Source organism: Helianthus annuus, chromosome 8 (genome assembly GCF_002127325.2).
Source record: "Helianthus annuus cultivar XRQ/B chromosome 8, HanXRQr2.0-SUNRISE, whole genome shotgun sequence".
NCBI lineage: Eukaryota > Viridiplantae > Streptophyta > Magnoliopsida > Asterales > Asteraceae > Helianthus > Helianthus annuus.
The window spans coordinates 48,233,298-48,256,381 of NC_035440.2; the positions used below are offsets into that span (position 1 = coordinate 48,233,298).

Here is a 23,084-nt window from a genome sequence, read left to right on the forward strand (position 1 = left end):
CGAGGTGCCTAAATGAAGATTCTAATCTTCTACCTCCTACTTGAATTATTGGACTAAATAATATGTAGTACTTAACCTAGATATATATATACACTCATTCGAACCTTTAATGTTGAACTCATGTTTATATGTTAAAGTAGTAGAACATCACCTAAGACCTAAACCTTGTTGTGATTCTTATGGGTGTTCAACTCATGAAAATATTATCATAACCCTTGTGGTTACCAAGTGTCATACAAGTGTTATGGGTTGAAGATGATTACTTTCACATGCTATTCTCATATCTTACTTTTATGTTGTTTTTAAATACCGAATCTCGACTCTAAGCATACATGAACTTTAACCCTACACATTCAACTTTCTAACCTCATCAACTCGTCAACAATTGGATAATCGGAAAACATATGCAAACTTTGTGAGTATACTCGTATTCCCCTTTTACTTTTATCACTTTTGGGGTGTAACATGTTTTATCTATCAACAAACTTACACATGAACATTTTGCTTAAACACATGAACATTCCTATAACATGCTTGTATACGTGATGGCTTGATACTTTAAACTTGGGTGATTCTTATGTGCTGAACTTATCATTAACTTCGTACGAGCCAAACCTTGACATATGTAGCGCTATAGGATTAACGACCCGCCTCTACTGAAACTTTGGTTATGTCATGAGCAAGTTGCGTTTCCTTGGTTTGATATGTTAGACACATGCCATGTTTAAACGTTTATCTTGAATCACATGCTTGCTATGATGAATTGTTCAAAACTTATCTTTTGCTATGTACGTATCAAACTTGTATACTCGCCTTTGCTTTTGCATTGAACTTTATTTTAACATGTTACAGGTGGATGTTGACGATGCATGGAATCTAGTAGGATGCTTAGATACCCACTTAGAAAGAATTGTATTTGTATTGTATCATTTTATTATTCATGTTGTTATACTTTGTTTCAAAACCTTGTACTAGATTCTTTAGAAATGAAATGAAATGATTATTTAAATACTTGTCACAATTATTAGCGTTATGATGTCTCGAGCAATCTTCACACTTCGTCTCATCCCGATGTTTCCGCCATTGGTTGGGGTGTGACACCGAAGGAATGAAAGGTTATCTAAAAGAATTGGAACAAGGAATTGATGGAATTTGGAAATTCCACAAAAGCAGAATTTGGGTACCTAAACAAGGAAATTTAAGATCGAAAATTTTAGAAGAAGCCCATAAATCTAGGTATACTGTACACCCAGGAAACAATAAGATGTACCAAGATTTAAGAAAGAATTTCTGGTGGATAGGAATGAAAAAGGATATAGCTGAATACGTATCTAAGTGTTTAACTTGTTCACAAGTTAAAGCCGAACATCAGAAACCCTCAGGTTTATTACAACAGTTAGAAATGCCTGTATGGAAATGGGAACTCATAACAATGGACTTTGTTACTAAGTTACCCAAAACCAGAAAAGGTAATGATGCAATTTGGGTAATCGTGGACCGATTAACCAAATCAGCTCATTTCCTACCAATAAAGGAAACCTTTAGCATGGAAAGATTAGCCAAGCTGTATGTAGATGAAATAGTATCCTTACATGGAGTCCCGCTCTCCATTGTATCGGATAGAGATAGTCGTTTCACTTCCCGATTTTGGACAAGTTTTCAAGAATCAATGGGAACCCGACTCAATCTCAGTACTGCGTATCATCCACAGACAGACGGACAAAGTAAAAGGACGATCCAAACTCTGGAAGACATGCTCCGAGCATGTGTAATTGACTTTGGAGGTAATTGGGATAACCATTTACCATTAATTGAATTATCCTATAACAATAGTTATCATTCAAGCATTGAAGCCGCTCCATTCGAGGCACTGTATGGACGCAAGTGCAGAACACCTGTATGTTGGGCAGAAATAGGAGAAAGTCAATTATCAGGACCAGAAATTGTACAAGAAACTACTGACAAGATAACTCAAATCAAGGAAAGATTGAAAACAGCCAGAGATCGCCAGAAGAGCTATGCAGACAATCGTCGCAAACCACTTGAATTCCAAATCGGAGACAAAGTACTTCTGAAAGTATCTCCTTGGAAAGGAATTGTAAGATTTGGTAAGAAAGGAAAACTAAGTCCCCGATATGTTGGACCATTTCTAGTGATTCAACGAATCGGACCAGTTGCTTATCGTTTACAATTACCAGAAGAACTAGCTGGAGTACATGATGTATTTCATGTATCCAATCTCAAGAAATGTTTATTAGATGAATCTCTGGTAGTACCTCTCCAAGACATAGAGGTCAATGAGAAGCTAAAATTCATAGAGAAACCTTTACAGATAGAAGATAGGAAAATCAAGTTTCTCAAACACAAGCGACTTATACTGGTGAAAGTCAAATGGAACTCCAAGAGAGGACCAGAATACACTTGGGAATTAGAGTCAGAAATGAAGCGCAAGTACCCTCATCTATTTCAGTAAATCTCGAGGACGAGATTTTTCCTAAGGTGGGGAGGATGTAACAACTCTCATTAAAATTAATAATTAGAATGATAATTAGTCAATAAGGAAACCCTAATTGAGACACTCAAGTAATTCTGCACTAACCCTAAAATTTTCGAAACAATCGGAATCAGGATCAGGGCCCTAAAACTCAGGGCGGGGTTAAACCCTAATCGATATTATCCTTATTATACGTTGTCTAAATTGAATTTTATAAAACTGTCAACTCACCCAAGCTACTGGACACGAAACCTACCCTACCCTAAATTGGCATCCCAGGCGATACGCGGGAGGTTCCCCGAATTCTGCCGCGACACGCGGGAGAAGCCAATTTTCAGTATAAATAGAGGGCCTTGGGACTTGAAATTGGAAGTTGAAACGTCGTCCAAACGCTTTCTGTACGACGAATTATCACAATTATACTACAATTAAACACACACTGTTATCGAGGTGCTGCCGCGGAACAGGGTAATTACTCGATCGCTATTATGATTCATTTCCGGGATCAATATATCCAAAGAATGTCTAAGTGCCGCCCACATTGGGTTATGCTTTGTCGTTTGTCGATAATTCGATAAATGAGTTGAAGTATTATACTTTGTCGTTTGTCGTTAATACGATAAATGAGTTGAAGTATTGCACTTGGTCATTCATTGTGAGAATTTGATCTCGTAAATCATCGTAACTGCTGTATTGATCACTAACTCTGTTTTGTGTGCATTATTGTTGAAATTAGGTTAACAGGGCTAAAATCATATTCTGTCAATACTAAATTTGCAATGTGAGTTATTCTTCTTTTATAAACTCTTTTCTCACCGTTTGTGAGTGTTAACTATTTTACAATACTCCAAATTCATTTTTCCGAGATTATAATACCAGTGATTAAGTTGATGTAATCACCAAATTACAGCCAGTATGTGGGGTATTATGCACATTACTACAGTTTAAATCATTTTAGGTGGGCGAACCTAATTTAATTGATTTACGTCATTCATTGGGGCAGCCAATGGTGATATGACCACTGTCACAGATCCGGTCAAGTGACAAATACTGTGGGTAGTTGGTTGATATCAGAAACATGCGTAAAAGATCTTAACACTGTGAATAATCATAAAATGTGTCGTTTTCAGTAACTAGAATAATTCACTCAGTATTTCCCGCTGACAAAATCTTTTTCAAACATGTTTCAGGTAATCTGCTGTAAATCAGGAAAAAGTGCTGAGGAGCATTTCAAGCTTAAAATAGTGGCTCAGTATAAAAATAACGAAAGATGTTTTGAAATAAGAATTTATCACTAAACTTATGTATTGTAAATTATCGGGGTTTTATCCCGAATTGTGAAATACAAATAATCGGGAAAAGTTTTAGCTTTACAACGATCCTGATATTAAAAATTTCCGCTGCTAAACTCAATTAAACAAATATCACGGGGTTTCTGTCTCGCGGCTCCGGAAACGGGTCAAACCGGGTCGGGGGCCGTGACAATATCTTTGTGTAATTATTGTAAGTTTGTTAATTTTAGGGGGAGTAAATCCAAAATTTGAAAAATTCAAAAACATCAAAAATTTCAAAACTCAAAAACAATAGAAAAACAAAAATGAGTTTCCTGGTGAGCAAAAGAGAATATCATAGTATATTAGTGGTCTCTCTAAACCTCTTTAAACTGAAATGCAAAATGAAAAATGTTAAGCAGCTTTATATAAGATGTATCGATAGGCTCACAATCATCTTAAAGTGTGCAGGGTGATATAAACTTAAATCGACTAAAGACCAGGTGGGAACCACTCATTGGCATATGGTCTTAGTACCGAAATTTCGTTTGAGAGATTGCTGAGGTTCTGAGATATGTGGTCTTTATGCTGTTTATCATCTGGGTATCATGGTTGTTTCTTTTACCGAAACAAACGGAGACGAAGTCTAGATCTTCCATGATATCATACATACGTGTACATACTACATACGACCTCAAAAGTGATCAACAATCACATGTCCACAAAATAAGTGATAATATATCACATTTATCCGGGAGTAAAGTTCGTCTCTTTGCTGTACGAAAGTACTGACCTGTTCACGGACTTGCTCCTGTGCCCTCATGCATCTGAAAATCAAGTTCCTCATCAATAAGTGATTCTATCACATAGGGCTTGTTTTCAATCAAAATAATTGAGTTTCTCACATTTTCATATACGGCAAAACATATGATAAATGGTATACTCACCAGTAAGATGAATCCTCGTGCATACCTTGATACGGGAATGTGTCGTGATGTGGATGAACACCGGTCGGTAAGTATAAATCATACCTTAACGTATCCCCTCGCCATGATTACATCTGATAAGTTGAGCTTATGTGGACAACAATACCGATAATCGTTATAGGATGTTTATCTAAATGTTAACAAAAAGAACAACAAGAGCGTTTTGGCGTGACCGTACACTGATATGATTCTCTTACCCTCGAAACTTGCAAAAAGAATGTTTGTATATATTTACTTTTCTTAGTTTCTGCAACTCTGTATATATTTATTTACTGCCTTCAGTCTTTAAGTTTGAAATATTCAAAATGAGAAAAAGATTTTAGGTGTGTTTTAATATAAACTTTATAAAAAATCAAAAAGATTTTATTTCTGCTTTAGTTTTGATTAACCGATGTTGGAACTCAAGTCTTCGTTCTGAAATCTGATTGAAAACCAAAACGACTGAATCTTCATAAACGGTCAGAGTTTGCAAGTTTTGAAAGTTAATAATCAAAATTGAAAAATCTGTTAACTTTTCAAACTAACTGTCGGACGGTAGTTGAAAATTGGTCTCATATGTGTCGTTTGTTTAAGTTAACTATACTTCAAGTAGTTGTTCTCATTACGCGTTTAGCTTTCTTGAATGTGCAGATTCTAAAGGCAAAGAGAACGTGTTCGATGATAAGCTTCGGAATGAAGACACGACGTGAAGGCACTCAAATGATAAAGATGATCGAGTTGCCGCTGATCATTCACCAACACCACAAGGGTCTGAAACATTGAAGATCAAAAGATTCACAAGCATAATCCAAGGGGGAGTTTATTGATAAACTTCCTAAATGAAAACGGGAGTTTGTTAATACACTGTCTACTTACAACACGTGAAGTCTTTGAAGATCCTTTCCGAGAATGAATGAACCATCAAGAGATGGAGAACGAGATTACGAACCTCGCAAGCAGCATCCAGGGGGAGTTTGTTGATACATATTATGTGGATACGGCTCGGATCGGTTCGACTCGGCTACGAAGTGAAGGCCGTAGTCAAGACATCCTCCTGTCTTGACTCGGTATGCGATCTACTTTGTATCGAATGATGTAAATGCAACTGCGTGTGTGCAGTTTGCATATTAAACTAGTTTATAGTGTTAAGTGTTTGTCTGTTTGTCGTATTGGTTCATCATGTCAAAGCCCAAGTTGTGAAATCAGTTGAGCCCAACATACATGTGATGAAGTCCCTGAAGCCCAACATTGAAGTCAAGGCCCAAGCCCAACAAAGTGACGAAATCCCATGTGATGAAGACACTGTTTAGGCGAAATCCCTTTGGTGGTGAAAACCCTTTTTGGTGAAAACCAAATGGGACGAAATCAGGAGTGATTTCGTCTGGACCTTGATTTCGTCCATGTGTTTTCGTGAGCCACTGGTTTTCGTCACTGTGTTACTATATATACACCACAAACAGACAGAAACAAGGAAGGGAAGTCTGAATAGATTTCGGAGTGAACACTGTAAACACACACACACTGAGAGTTTATGAGAGCATCTTGTAAACATTGATTTGTAACCGTTTCATACGCATTAATACAATGGAGTGTTAATCGTTAAATGTTTGTGTCTTGCGTGTTCGTAACTTGGTTTAACTTACCTGTTTGGATTCCGCACTCTCGGGTTTGTTGGAAAACTGGGAATAGAGGTTACTCGATCCTCCGGGTGGACCTACACTCGACCGCCGCTAGCCCCTTGGCTCTCCGAGATGCGTGAAAACCCGACCTGCACCTGCCCGAAGGCACGACATTGGAATAATCAGGTAAAACCTCGTCTCCCATCCAAGACGAACCAGGGACACCCGTATTCGGCTTTCACCTGGATGCCGCAGAAAATAATGGTGAGAGTAAGAGTCGAACATGAGTCACAAGGAACACTAAGTTTTCTCCAACCACTCTTCCATTACCTGATTGGCAATTAATTTTCTTATTAAATATGTTGGTCACAAGAAAAGACATGTAATAATATAATAATTGGCAATTAATTTTCTTATTAAATATGTTGGTCAAAAGAAAACACATGTAATAATATAATAATATGTAGGTCACAAGAAAAGACATGTGATAGAAACAAAGGTGGGTTTCGTTAATAATATGTTACGGAGATATCAAGAAAATGTTGCTTACAAATAGCAATTAAGATATTACAAAATGTGTATCAGGTCAATTAGTTACTAAAACACTACTATGTATCCTACTACAGTTGCAGTGATCCTTCTAGTACTCACCGGTATCTTTTTCTGGCGTTGGTGGTCCACCCATCTTCGCCACAAAAACCTACCACCTGGCCCGGTTCCGTTACCAGTCATCGGAAGCCTCCACTTATTAGGAAGCCTCCCACACCGTTCCCTACATAAGCTATCCCAAAAGTACGGTCCCATCATGTCGGTCCGTCTTGGCTCGGTTCAGTTTGTGATAGTCTCGTCACCGGATGCCGCTAAACTGTTCCTGGGGACCCATGACATCGTCTTTGCTTCTCGTCCTCAAATCCAAGCTGCAAAGTATCTATCTTATGACAACAAGGGCATGACTTTTTCAGAATACGGACCGTATTGGCGGAGTGTAAGAAAGTTTTGCACCGTGGAGTTGCTGAGTGCTACAAAAGTTAATGGTTTTGCTGGGATGAGAAGAGAGGAGATTGGGCTGATGGTGGAGGAGATGAAAGCTGCGGCAAAGGCGCGTAAGGTGGTGAACTTGAGTGAGACAGTAAGTTGGGTGATCGAAGGGATGGTGTGTAGGATGTTGTTTGGCAAGAAAAAAGATGAGAGGTTTGTTTTCAAGACTGTTATTGATAAGAGCATGGAAGCAACGGGTATATTCAATTTAGCTGATTATGTACCTATGTTGGCTCCGTTTGATCTTCAGGTAATTTCAAGCACCTAACATAATCTTGTTTGTGAATGAGACGATATGATTCAACCAAACATGAAATTTGTAGGTTTGAATTTAATGATCTAACCCACTATTTTGAGAGTTTCGGGTTGACCCACAAGCACATGTAGTTAACCACTTAAATCCGTTTATTTAAATAAAACTAAAAAAACATGCTATACTGATAGTTTATTTTGTGCCAAAAATATAAGGATAAAACATAAATAAGAATTATAAAAAGGTTTTATGGTTTAGACATAATTGTGTTGATACATTTATATTATTTGATATAAACTTTTAGTTTTAGAGTACCATATGAAATATACTATGGAATAAACAGATTGTGTTCATGTCAACCGTTAGATAAGCGTGTTATGTTTGGGTTTATGTGTTTGACCAATTTAACACCACTATTTGATGCAAATGTTTAGGGTTTGACTAAACGCTTTAAGTCATTAAGTAAGGAGCTTGATGAAATGTTTGAGATTTTGATAGATGAACATGAAAAGCGCAATCAAGCATCCGAGTCTCCAAACCGTGATCAAATGGACTTCATCGACATATTGCTATCACTAAAACAAGAGTATTCATACACCCATGATAATCTATCCTATACAATTGATAGATCAAACATGAAAGCCATATTACTAGATATGGTAGCCGGTGCCATTGACACTGCCAAAACATCCATTGAATGGATTCTATCTGTTCTTATTAAACATCCTAGAGTAATGAAGGAGCTACAAAAAGAGTTGAAAACTATGGTTGGAGATAAAGTGATGGTTGAAGAATCTGATTTGACAAGGTTAAGATACCTACACATGGTAGTTAAGGAAACTTTTCGGCTTTATCCGGTAGCTCCACTCTTGGTTCCTCATCAATCTATGGAGGACATCGCGATCAATGGTTACACTATACCAAAGAAAACACGAGTTCTTGTAAATTATTGGGCATTTGGACGTGACCCGAAAGTTTGGTCCGACAATTGGGATGAGTTTCTTCCCGAGAGGTTTCTTGACAACGAAATTGATTTTCGGGGACACGATTTTAAGCTTATACAATTTGGCATCGGAAGAAGAGGATGTCCTGGAATGAATCTAGGATTACTAAATATTGGCTTGGTGGTTTCCAACATGGTTCATTGGTTTGATTGGGAGCTACCAAATGGCATGTCACCAACTGACTTGGACATGAAAGAAAAATTTGGATTAACTACCCCAAGAGAGAAGCCCTTATTAGCTATTCCGACATACCTCGTCTAAGTATCATGGTGTAAAATGTTAAGCTTCACAAAAAAATGCCTAAAAATAATATGTTCGTATTTGTATTGCTATGAAACTTTTTCTGTTTTGAAATAAAAATGGTTGTTATAACCTTCCCGTAACGATCATGATATCATCTTTGCTAAATTATTATTTATTCTACACAAACTGTCCTTAATAGAAAATCTCTATTGGCAGGGGCGGACCTACCCATGATGGTGGGTGGGCGGCCGCACCATTTGAAAAAAAAGGTTTTTAGTGCTAATTTTTGTCCAAAATCCCAACAGCATCCCTTGGATTTTTTCAACCGCACCTCTTGAAATTTTAAACCGCCCTCTTTAGAAAAAAATATTATGAATTTATAAAAAAATTTAAACACTGATTATTAAGAATATATAAGTATATAACACAATTTGTATAATTATTTTTAGCCACTTATTCACTTTACTTAACCCAATCTACAATCTAATTTTATTAACCCAACTAGCCAAGCTCAAACCTAACCCAACCCAAAGATTTATCCTTTTTTTATTGATTGTTTTTTGTTGTTTTATGTGGTGATTAGGAGAAAATATAGATATATAAGGGTTTGATCTTTTTGTGATGTTTTTTTAGTTGTTTAGACTTGTATTTAATGATTTTGTTGTTTTATTTTAAGCTTTATTTGTTTAAATGATACATTTGAAACTAAGGCTTGAATGTTTAAAGATTAAAATTGAAAATTATGGACTATGGTATTGGTTGAACATGATTGTTTATTTTGTTTAAGTGTTTAGTGTTGTTTTATAAACTTACGGAGCAAATTTATATGTGATAAGAACCATGCTAGAGAAGTTACGACGTGATTTCTCAGGAGGAAAAGGGTTGGACCACTTTTTTTTGTCGGATTCTTCTAGTTAAAGACCAAGTTATGTCTTAGATAAGTTTTTTTTTTTGTTGTTTTATTTAATGATTAGGAGAGATAGAAGTAGGTAGCATTTGAACTTTGATGGTTTTTTTGTTGTTAATTTACTTACTTATGAAGGTTTTTTATTTTGTTTTCTGTTTTACTTGAAACTTTGTTTGTTAATGTGATAGAAGTTAAAAAATAGGGGTTAATTGTTTGAAAACTGAAATTGACCCAACCTGATCTGATCTGGCCCGCAAAACTTTGTTTGTTTATGCTTACTGGTTTTTACATGACCCAACCCGATCCGACCCACTATGAACCGGATTTTTTTATATAACTAGAGGCCTAAAATCTTTAATTTTTTTCCGCACCCCAGGAAAAAATTCCTGGGTCTGCCACTCTCTATTGGAACACGTCCTTTCTCCCTAATATACAATGAAAGGCTTAGATGTTTCTAGTTGTTAAGCAAATACAAATGTTAGACACAATTAATTCTAGAAAAACTTATAAAAACTTTTCCTTCGCTTTCTATTAGTCAGTGTCCACACATTTCACAAAAACAAATACTTACGTATGAAAACTATGTTTATGAAACTAAAATTAAAGTGATATCATCCACAATGGATGGTATGAATGGCATGATGTTGAAGTCTTTATTGGCATCACAATCTTGTCAATCTTTATGTTTTTTTCAATGTCAGCACAATTGCGTCTATCCATAGTGCATTGTATTAATGGGCCATGACATTCCTTCTATGTCGAGTAGACAGTGTCCTCCATGCTTGGACGGCACCAATAATTCCCCACACATATATGCACTTAGTTAACCTTAATAATATAAAGTTAAATATGCATATACACTAATAAGTGTTAAATATGTATTTACATGGAAACGCTTAAATGTGAATTGGTGGTTAGTTGCAAGGACATCCTTCCAATAACACCATGGACCCTTGAAAAAAACTTGTTAGATAATATAAAGTTTACACTTGTGTTGTCTAGTTTTGTATTCTTGAGGTGTCCAAAGTGTAACATCTATGCCTATATATATGTATTTGTATCTCTCTGCTAAATCAAACAAGAAAAGATCTTTAACATTCAATCATGGTATCAGCCAAACCCTTTGGTGGTTGAGTTTCCTATTCTTCATCTTCCTCACTTGATATCTTCTCCTTCCTACGTTTCATATTCTAATCCGATCGCTTTCCTTTCTCTTCGGTCTTTCCTCAAGCCTTGTTATTCCTTCTTTTCTAACCAAGAAGAACAACAAGCGATCATTAGTCTCAATACCTCGTTGACTAGAGAAGGGTTATCAGTTACTATTGGTTTATCTTCTGCCCGAGATATTTGGGTCGCTCTCAAAGCGGCCTTTTGTAACATGTCTATTGAGCGGGTTCAAAATTCAAGAGATAATCTTCGAGAACTAAAGAAGGGAGACCGAACTGTTGCCGAATATCGTCGTGCTTTTAAGGCGATTTGTGATAAGCTTGATGATATTGGTCACCCCGTAGATTCAATGGACCAACTCCACTGGTTCTTATGTGGTCCTGGAATTGCATTTGAGAATTCTTCCACCAATGTTCGATCAGTTCACCCTATTCCCAGCTTTGTTGATCCCGTGGCTAGCGCCGAAAGCCATGAGTTATTTGTCAAAAATTTGAGGAATGAACCTCCTGTGCCCAATGTTTTCACTTTTCACTGTCGCATTCATGGCCAAGTCCCCAAGGCCCAATAACTTCGGCAAGCGGATTGGCCGCCCTCCTTTTTGGCCCAGATCAGCTACTACGGACCACTTCGTGCTCCTTTTTTCGTGGAAACATGTCAACTCATGGAGGTATGCCTCGTCCGTTTCTGCCAACGGCTTGTCAATTGTGTGGAAAGTCTGGACATTATGCCTCTCAATGCTACCATCGTGCGTCCTTTCTACATCTGCCTCACTATACTATGTGGCATTTATTGATGATTATTCGCACTTTACTTGGTTATACCCTTTGCGGGCAAAATTCGTTTTTTTGAGGCTCTATCCATTTTTTTACCGTTTGTGTGAACCCAATTTTCATCAAAGATAAAAATATTTCAAAGGGATGGCGTCATTGAATTTACTAATCATCGTGTCCGCAAATTGTTTGAACAAAATGGCACGTTTCATCGGTTGTTGTGCCCGTATACTCCACAAGAAAATGGTTGAACGCAAACATAGGCCATTGTTGAAACGAGTTTGGCAATGTTATTTCATACTAAATTACCCGCGTACTATTGGGTTGATGCCTTTTCAACTGTCGTTTTTATAATAAACCGTTTATACTATCAAAAACCGAATTATTCCACATTTCAGTCCTTTGGTCGTCGGGTTTTTCCATTTCTTCGTGATTATGTTCCTAATAAAATGTCGCTAAGAAGTATACCTTGCATTTTTATTGGCTACTCTTCAAAATACAAAGGGTATAGGTGTTTGACCCGTGCACCTCTCGCGTTTACATTACCCGCCACACTCGCTTTGACGAGTCTCATTTTCCTCTATATCACACAACAAATGCTTCAAATATTAATGATCTTGAAGTGTCAACCTTTCTTGACATTGCATCGGAACCCTTGACTACCAATACTCCCTTAAATCAATTAACCAATGTTCCTACCTCACCTTTACATCACAAAAATAAAACCACAATGCCTATTCTATTCTACTAAATCTTAAAACAGAAAGTCGGTGGCATAGCCACCGACAACTCTTCTACTTTTGGGCTTTTGGCTTTTTTATACTTTGAAAGCAATAACTATACACATGCACTTTGACGTTCAAATATAATTTATTCATATAAATAAAGACATTGCTTTTTTTTTCCTCCCATATTTTGATAAAATTTCTTTTTTGGTCCCTTGCTTTTGCTTTTTCTAAATTGCGTTTTTAGTCCTTGACTTTCCAGCCCAAATTTCCATCGCATTACAATATTAGTCGATTGGCTTTGCTACCTTCAAGGTTTAATATCTAAAATTTCTAATGTTTCAACTTTACTCCTTTACCATACATAATATACCTTTTTAACCTATTGTATTCTTAAATGAATTCCTTTCGCTAAATTCTTTTTTAAAGAACTATTTTGTCTAAATTCGAATTACTTTACGCTTTGATTCAACAGTACATTGAGTTGAATTGAGTACATCGAGACAAGCACTTTCATATGGTTTGCGCATGACATAACACTTGGATCAATTCATTCAATGTTTGTAAAGTGCTCACGGCGCATCGCCTGCGGGTTGTATTATGCAAATTGCAATTTATGCGTCCGTATAAATTTGAGTTGGTCTACGCTTAGGTGTAAAATGTTTAGGGAAACAAGCCAGGTTAAATATAAAACGTTTTTGTGGCTTATTTTATGTTCGCTTCCAGTTCTACATTTCGACCCCACTGTCACGCGCTAGGGGTAGAATTTATGCCCTTGATATGAAAATGTCTTTTGATTACACGTGTCAGCTTTTCCGTTGATACACGTGTGTTCGGTATTTTGCAATGTTCCTGCGCCGCGACGCGCGCGGGTCTAATTACTAGCTATATCTTAGAATTTAAAGTCGGTGGAAACCCCACCGACTTTGCCTCCCTCCCCCATACTTATACGATATTGCAATTTTAGCCCCTTAACTTTGGTACCTTTAAAGTTTCATAAAATGGAAATTTAGTCCCTAAACTACTACTCCATTTTACATATAGTTTGCTTTTGACACCCCAACTTTGTGGTAGTTTCCTTTACAGCCCCAACTTTGTTATAGTTTTCTTCTAATCCTAAAACTTTATCAAATTTTATTTTTACCCTTTCTAAACCCTTAAGTTTAGGAAATGCAATTTTTAACCACTTAATTTTTTATGAACTTTCTAAATGCCACTTTGACCCCCTCCAGAGTTTTTGGATTGACGATATAAATCGAGTCGCGTATAATACGTTATTATTGCACGATATAAATTTGTTTATGTTACGTTTTGATCCAATTGCAATGCAACTATAGGATACATTGAGTTCAATATGATACGTCAAAACGTGCGTTTTCATATGGTTAACACATCACATAACGCTTGGACTAATCCGTTTGATATTTGTGAAGTACCGTGCCGCAACGCGCGCGGGTCATATTACTAGTTGTACCTATTAAAACTCTACATCCAAACCTATCTATGAACCAAATACCCAGCCCAAATCTCATACCCACTAATAACCCCACTCCTCACAACTTACCGCCTCCCAGCGCAAGCCCTCAATCACCTCCATCTTTCAGCCCAACTCAACCGATTGGCCCACTGTCACAACCCCACAACCCACGACCCAAATTCACCTCCAGCTATACCCACTTTACAACTTGGCCCAGGACCATTAAACCCGAATCTACATAGTTCTGACCCAATATCTTCATCTTCGACCACTTCGACCACCCCATCATTATTTCCAAACTTGCCATCTGACACGATCTTTATACCTATACTGCCACTCCGATGATCACCTGTGCAATATCCGAGATTTTTAAACCTCTCTATCATGTCAAGGAACATACGACCACTCTTCCATTACATCGTGTCATATGTGATGTAATTGATTCTCAAACATCGTACCCTCTATGTTAAAAATAAAAATTAAAAACCAAATAATAAAACCGAACTTAAGTGGGCCCCCACCTAAATAATAAAAACAAATTAATATAAAAAAACTTTGTAGGCTCCACCCTCACCCTCACCCTCACCTCTTCTTCATCCCTTCACCACCTTTAACCACCATATCACTACCTACCTCCACCATAACCACCACCTGCAACTTCATTAAATCCAACCCTTCTCCAAATATTTTTCATTCATCCCCAACTGTGACAACTGTCACTTTTCTGTACATTCCGTACACTAATTGAACAGTAATCTATGCTTTAATAACTGTGCATGATCTAGTTTACAAGACAAATGAATTTCTGATTACTGTTATATACATACAATGGCATTTCATTTTGCAAGACTTTTATCATTACTTCATGCAACACGATATAATTCCAATAATGCACATAACAGAATTGGCACCATTATCAGACAAACTAGAAATACTGACGGGAGTTCAATACATAAACAAACAGTGTTTTGAGGCCCAGAGACTAAGTACTACACTAGTATAGTGTGTAGGGAAGTAGGGACCCCAAAACTGCATCCCTAAGTGATAGTTTAAGTGCTGGGAAGTGCCTAAAACTCACCCAAAGTGCAGAATTCTGCATAAATCAGTAAATTCGACATTTTAACAAGTTTATTACATGCAAAAATATGACTAAATGGTCCTGAATGCTTTCCTAAGTGTCGGGAATTAAAAGTGTCACAAAGGGGTACATAAAGAACACTAAACGGAATAGTTTGACCCTTTAACGAACCGGTATCTAACCGAACAACCGGACATTACCCGAAACACCAAAAGTATACTAGAAGTATTGTTTTAATGTTTCTGAGCTAGTTATGATCCCCGAACACCCCAAAACACTATAAACACATCATACACATAAACACCTAACTAATATACTTGAAATCTAACTTATTTATTTAACTTACCATTTAAACTTACACTTACCCCCCCCCCCTCATGATTTATGACATAAAGGGTGTGGCCCCACACCTTGATCTTCATAATCTCACAAGATTTTCCTAATCTTCCAAGATCTCAATTGATATGTTAAGAGATATGTTATGTACTTTTGAGACATACAGACCAATGGGTATTTGTTTGTTGGAAACCTTTACTTAAACCCATGAGACATTCACTCCATCACCATCACTTTACCATTTCACAACACAACTCCCTCCCCTCCCATCTCTAACCTACGGCCCAACCACAACACCACCATTTTCAACCAGTTCTCATACAAACCAAGGTGATCTAGAGGTGCAAGGAGCTAAGTTAGGAAGTGTGGAAGCATCGGAAGTTGAAGGACCTCATGCAAGTGCTATTAACCACCTCATTACTTCTCTTGTTCATCTCTAGCCTTGTGCTAGTAGTAAGGCCCTTGTAACCCTTTGTTACTTCTAATTTTGATTGGTTAAAAGATGTTATACATTGATGAACATGATGAACACTAAAGAACCTAATCATAAATCTCTAACAAAAGCTTGTTATATGATGAAACTATGTTGTTTAGTGTATGAATGATACTTGCTTGTTATTTACTTGAGATTATGATGTTGATCATCATAAGGAGCTTGCTAGATTGTGATTAAACATATGATCTAGCAAGGAAGAGGATGGTTATGTGATAAAACAAGATGATCATCCTCATGTGTTAAGCATGAACTTAAAGAATAAAGTGATTTCTTGAAAAATAATAAACAAAGTGAGTTAGTAATATTATGGATCTAAGATTTATGAATTGTTTTCCAATAGAACCAAGTTCAAAATGTGATTTTTAGAAGATCTTGGTTCTTACTTAAATAAACACTATTTTTGGTGATAAAACAAGTATAAGAACACTTTGTTTACAAGAAAAATTCAAAAGAATGATTTTTGGAAAAATCATCTAACAAGTTGTAAACACTCAAATCTTTCAACACTGAGATTTTTAAAGAAATAAACACACTTTAAAGGGTAACTAAGTCTACTAAACATACTACCAAGTTACTACAAGTTTTTATGAAAACTCAAGTTCATGACTATTATGTAAAATGCAATATTTTGGCACTTGATAAGTGAAAGTTGTTTAAGGTTGATTGTTGATTGCTTATGATGATTTTTGAAAAGAAAAGGATATGCTTAAAAAGCATGGACACCTCCATTTTTAGGGGAAACTATGGTGAAATTTTCTAAAAATATAAACACTTAGAAAAATATTTTCTAAACAAGTATTTACAAGTGAGTTTTAACTATGGCTTTCAATATAAACTTTGCCATAGATTTTGGTTACAAAAATACAAGTATCGGAGGTTGGGTTTTATAAATAAAAATGGGTAAATATGTATTTAGAATATATATTTACATTAAGGACATATTGTGTGATTATTTGTATACTTGGTGTAATAGTTATGTTATTTTAGGAATTAAAGTAATATAACTTAACAAAATACCAAGAATTTACAATCCAAAATAATACCAAAAATCACAAGGAATAAATATATAAGTTACACACTTAATATTGTGAAATTGAACGCAAGAACATAACTTACAAAATATTCCGGAAATTACCGCCATAAATATATTTTTGGTAAATATTATTTTGGACACAAGAAATGAAAATGTGATTTTCGTTATTATTACAAAGTATATCATATTTTCGACAAAGAGAAAATATATTATTTTTGGAAGTAAAAATATATTTTCTTAGAATATTTAGAAGATATATGATTTTTGGGAAAATATATATTTTATTGAAATACATTATTTTTGGACAAAATAAGTAATATATATTTTCTAAAGTAGGACTTGAAAATATACTATTTTGGGATTACAAATACAAGAATACAAAGATACATGTATGAGATACCCCCATCCTTGGGAAGGAAATACTAAAATAAATACTTGAGATGTATTGATACAAAAATATTGTTTTACAATTATTCCAAAATAAAACATAATTTAAAGTTAAAATATTTATTATTTTAACAAGGAATTATAACTTGGAATAATACCGGAGACATAAAAGAAACGTAACTAAAAAACGTAAATACTAAGTCAAGGCACAACCCGTTCGTCTAATAGACCCTAGTACATTGTAGGGAGTCGTGTTTGCTAAGGAGATTTGAGTTACGAGTACCGAAGACACAAACCAGTGAGTTTATGCTCCCCTTTTCTCTTAACTGTTTTTGGTTTTATAACTCTCGGGGGTGGAATACATGTTACGAATGCTTAAACGGTATGAAATGCCTATGAAATGCATTATTAGATCATGTGAGCATATACTTAATATTGAAATGCCATTAATTCTTAATTAGGGATGAAGGTTAGATCTAACGGGTACGGCCGAGCCCCACTCATGGTCCTCATGTGATCACTTGAGTGCTTCGGTGTCCCAGTCGAGGGAAATCGACATAGTCGAGGTAAATCGACATAGTGGAGGGAAATCGACATAGTCGAGGGAAATCGACATAGTCGAGGGAAAATCGACAAGGGTATAAGCCTACTCATTACGAGTGCTCCCTATGTCCTCACATGCCTTAATGTCCTTGTAAAACATTTATTTGGTATGTTCATACACGCTTTTCATACCTGTTTTCAAAGGAGTCTCTCAAAGGTTTTCAAGTTTACCAGTACTCACACAAAACGCATGAACTTGCTCAACTTTTGTTGATGTTTTCCAAAATTACATGTATTTCAGGTGACAGGTTGGATCTTGGGCACAGGTGTTGTTTCTAGAAGTAGACTTCAAGTTTAGATGTCATCCACTTTTGTTGGTTTGTAACCTAGTCGAAGGTTGTGTTATAAAACTTAAATAACCGGTATTTGTAATACTCAAATTTTATGAATGGATGAACAACGTTTTGATCATGTAGTTGTTTATTATGATTGAATGCAATGATATTAAACCCGTCACACATCATACGCTTCCGCAAAAATCAGGGTGTGACAGTTTGGTATTAGAGCCTCGATTGTAGTGAACTAGGATTCCTTCTCGAGTCTTGACTACAATCACTAGAACTCTCTCACAAAAACATTTTTACAAAAAAAGGGTTTTTCATTGCATTCACGTAAGCGTCAAGATCCATGAGTCAAACATTTTTCAAAGAAGAGACAAGGCAAGGACATTAGTAGGGAATACCCCAAAATAAGGTGCCAACTAAGGCATAGTCTACACGAGTTAGACTTGCCAAAGACAAAATGACCCCCCAAAGGATAAACGAGAGTTATATGTGATATGATGCATCGAATTGCCTGTTTATGCTATGTAACATATTTGTTTATCGATATATACATACAAATAAGTGTACGGAATAATTATTGACGTGAATAAGATACCTTCGACTACGAATCCTATTATTGTTCTTACTCGCACGATGAAGCTATCGACCTCGCGTTCATTGCAAAGCTCATGGCTAGAGTGATTACTAAACAAGATTCTGAGCTTGCTTCCGTAGGAGATGGCTGCTCTTCCCTCTCGATCGTGAAGGTGCCTGACTACGGTGGTGACGGCGAGGTAGAGGCGGCAACCTTGAACAACTTCTTAATCAGCAGGACGAGATCCCTGCGGCTTTTGTGAAGCAAGATTGACGACACACATGACCAGACAAGGAAGATGAAGTATTCATCTTGAAGGTGCCCCTCCAACTACTGGGAATTCTCCTTGTTCCTGTTTCATTTAATCATCGTGCCTATTCACGCGTAACGATAACGAGTGTTAGCGCGTGGAGCACCGCAATGGTCCTTTCCGTGTCAGAGGTATAAGGACAGTGGTGTCCCCTCTTTGGTTGATCATCTGCTTGGACGAGGGAAAGTTGGGGTGACCGTGCAAGAGAATTTATTATTACGGGGGCCCATGTAATAACGACTTGTAGTGCATGGAAATCCTGGTGGACTATGCGGGTCGAGCTAATGATCACCACCCCAAAAATAATCTATAGGTGTTTACACCTTCATCTGGTAGAACAACACCTAGATCATTGCCTTAGCACTTTACAAAGTAGGAAACCCATCTTTGCCTACTTCATGTCTGACACTTCTACTTGTGAACGAGACGTTTGAGAACCGATATTTAAGCAAGTGAAGATGGATAACACGCGGGAAAGATACAGTGACGTTACACTCTCTATCACCCCTACATGAACAACCCCATCCCTAGGAATGTATACCCGTCTTGTGAAGCTAAAGATCAAATAGAGCTAACGTAGGAGGAAAATCACTACTACCTTCATATTATGAAAAATCAGTAATTGTTTCCTCACTCGTACATTGTTGAGTATATATGCATGTGATATTGGGTGATTACATGTTTGCTTGAGGTAATATGTACCCCGTAGACAATTATGGAATGTTGTCTAACCTACTCCCTACCATTTTGACAGACGGAAATGCCGCCCAAACGTGACACAGACACCATTACGTTGACTAAGGCCGAACTCAATGAGCGCATTTCCCAAGCCATAGCGCAGCATGAAGCCCTCCACTCTGAACGCAGCGGTGGCATTACCCGAAATAAGCCTCCAACTGGCTTCACCTATAAACAGTTCCTGGACTGCAAGCCATTGAATTTTGATGGCACAGGAGGTGCCGTTGCATTTGTTCGTTGGGCAGAAAAGACGGACTCCGTTCTAAGAATGAGTAACTGTTCACCCCAGCAGAGTGTTACCTTTATCTCAGGGTTGTTTTTGGATGGCGCACTCTCCTGGTGGAACCTTCAGGTTCAGACCCTTGGTGCAGATGCTGCTTATGCACTGAGCTGGGACGAGCTCAAGGAAATGATGGAGAAGAAATACTGTTCTAGGGCTGAAATCCAGAAGCTTGAGGTGGAGTTCTGGAATTTGAAAATGGACGGGCCGAAGATTTCTGAGTACGTCCAGCAATTTCACGACTTGTCTAGGGTCGTCCCCTACTTAGTCAAGCCGGAATTTAAGAGAATTGAGCAATTCATTTGGGGACTTGCACCTCAAATTAGGAGCATGGTTACTACCTCAAAGCCCCCAACCATCGCAGAGGCTATCGATTTGAGTGTCACTCTTACTGAAGAAGCTCTACGCATGGGAAAATTTTCGGAATCTGAGGATAACAAGAAAGAGACTCACGTGGAGTCATCAGGCAACAAGAAAAGGAAGTCCTCAAATCTAAAGATGGGCACTCAAGTCAGCTATCGAATCGTGTTTATGAAACTTCACACTTGTATATTATTATTATTTCAATGCTTCTATGTTTATGTGAAATCTGAGAATGGAATCATGGTTATATAAATCTGTAATTATTTGAAATCTTTATCTGTTTTCTTTAAACCGTGATTAGTGTTTCATTGTGTTTATGTTGTTGTTCAGTTATATTCTTCAATATAGGACAATTTATTGATTAGGAAACCTAGGGTTTCGTGTTTTATGCTCTGTTTATGATACACTTTGGGTTTAAGCTGTAATAAGAAAATATATAACATATATAAGAATCTTAAAGTTGCAGTTAGAAAAAAGCATAATCATGTAGGAGAAATTGCTGGTTTGACAAGATTATATGAGAATATGGACAGTGTATATGATGATTCTGAAGTTGGCACATCAGCGCTCGACCTACCTGGTGATGCAGCTTTGATGGATGCAACCTAACATTCTCAAATGTAAGAAACATATTATTTTTACTATAAAACAATCTAAAACATGTTTGCAAATCTGCAAGTTTTTTATTAATTCTTTTTATTACAGTTACAATTATTTACACTAAGTAGGTTTAAATCCATTTTCTTAGCTTTAGTCTTCATTAAATTATAGGGATCGAATCTAAGACAACACATAAAACTACCTATTTTCAAGACAAGCCTTTCGTGTGCAACCTTTTTGGGTATGGAATGAGCTTTTCGTTTAAGCATGTTAGAGATAACCATGAGAATCCGGGAGATATGTTTACATGTTGGTAAGAACTTGCTGTTGATTCACTTGTACTTTGTTTGGTATAACATGTTCGTTCATCTATTTTAATCATGTTACAAAATAAAATGCGCATTTTTTGTCATAATAGGGAGATTTTTATCGAAGCTGGTGCTGAATTTGAATAAAGGCCAAGGGGTGGTGTGCAAGGAAATTGTTAGCCATGATACACTCTTATGAGTAAGAGAATACTCACCGTTGATGAATCTAACCACATTAAAGGTTTCGAATAAATTCTTACTTTTTTTTGCTGGTGTCTGAGATTAATTGACCCCGTCATCTATATATTGCTTATCTAACACAATGTATAGTCATAAGTCTTGATAGAAATGCGAGTGTTCTGATTTTCTCAAAAAACAATGCTTGTAATTGAACATTATTTAATGAAACAATGATAGCATGAACATTATTTAATGAAACGATGCAGACATCATTTTATTATATTTCGTTTAGATTAGTGTTTGAAATAAACATAAATTATATATTTTTATTTGTTTAACCCGTGTAATACACGGGGTTTTAACCTAGTACTAATATGTATCAATGTAAGATTTTAGTATATCTAAAAAAATGACCCGACCTGACCTGAAACCCGTTCTGACCGGGCCCATTTCGACCCGAACCAAAACAACCTTTTTTATTATTGACCCGTTTTGACCCATGACCCGACCTGACCCGTTTGCCAGGTCTACTAGTTATAAGCACTGATCATGATATGAATTAGGCATTATGTACCAAGAGTAAAGGTGGGATTATTGTGTACAAGATTGTAAACGTGGGATTATTATGTAGCAAGAGTAAACGTGGGATTATAATTTACAAGATTGTAAATGTGGGACTATTAAAAATCAATTTTCCTTAGTTTTTCTATAAAAATGTTAGCCTGCTAGTGTAAAACTTTATAAATTTTTTTTTAAAATGATTTTTTGAACTATTATGACTAGAGTTTAATAAATATTTGTTGAAAACTAAAATCTAGGTCGGAGATGAAGTTTTCCTCAAAAGCATTCTAAACTCTACCGAGACTGTAGCAAGAGGAAGGGTCCAGAGCTTGGACCCAAATGATATAGTTGGTGGTACAGAGATTGGATCAGAATGGTGTGAGGTAAATGTTAAAGTACCAATAAAAAAAGATGAAAACTTGGTAAGATCATATGGTTTATTTTCTACAATTCAAGATTGTATTGGTGCATCCATCGCATGGTCCTATACATTCATCTCGGTATGTATTTGTTAAACTTGTGATACACATAATTTTAATATCATGGAACTTAATGATTATATATGGATGATTTATTTGTAGGTAGTTCACGAGGATTGAGGACGCATGATGACTCAAGATTTTATGCTTCTTATTTCTTTAATTGCTTTTAATTTTTTTTTTGTTAAATGTTAAGATTTTATGTTAGATAATGTTATAACTTATTTATGTTATGGTTAGTGTTTTTGTTATGAACATGCTTATTTGAAATATAATATGCTTATTTGAAATATAATATGCTTATTGGAAATATAATGAAGTTTTATTTCTTTCATTAGTTAGTTGATGTTATACAATAACTATTAGGATGTTATATGTTGATGGTCTATCTATAAAATTGGTTTTATAATCTTATTTTGGATATTTGGATCATTTTCTTGATGTTAAAGTAGCTATAACGTTACATCATAAGGTTCCTATAAATTAATTTTTAAGGACGCTTGTATGTGTATAAAAAGATTAAAAGTAGGTAATCACATAT

General features: G+C 36.3%; 1 protein-coding gene and 1 long non-coding RNA gene across 2 annotated transcripts; both read left to right on the forward strand.

The window, feature by feature from the left end:
* Window positions 1-6,882: 6,882 nt before the first annotated feature.
* Window positions 6,883-9,027, forward strand: LOC110872846 (cytochrome P450 CYP736A12). The gene is made up of 2 exons (XM_022121727.2): window positions 6,883-7,637; window positions 8,075-9,027. Exons 1-2 carry the CDS (start codon window positions 6,960-6,962, stop codon window positions 8,903-8,905), a joined length of 1,509 nt encoding a protein of 502 aa, XP_021977419.1. The 5' UTR covers window positions 6,883-6,959; the 3' UTR covers window positions 8,906-9,027.
* Window positions 9,028-20,827: 11,800 nt separating this feature from the next.
* Window positions 20,828-22,611, forward strand: LOC110871101. The gene is made up of 3 exons (XR_002553478.2): window positions 20,828-21,035; window positions 21,187-21,564; window positions 22,322-22,611. It is a non-coding gene; the product is annotated as an uncharacterized LOC110871101 (long non-coding RNA).
* The last annotated feature ends 473 nt before the right edge of the window (window positions 22,612-23,084 follow it).

Excerpts from the sequence above, each read along its gene's own strand:
- LOC110872846 (XM_022121727.2), top strand. The coding sequence starts at position 6,960 with ATGTATCCTACTACAGTTGCAGTGATCCTTCTAGTACTCACCGGTATC. Across the intron at positions 7,638-8,074 it reads TGGCTCCGTTTGATCTTCAG|GGTTTGACTAAACGCTTTAA; the intron begins GTAATTTCAAGC and ends GCAAATGTTTAG.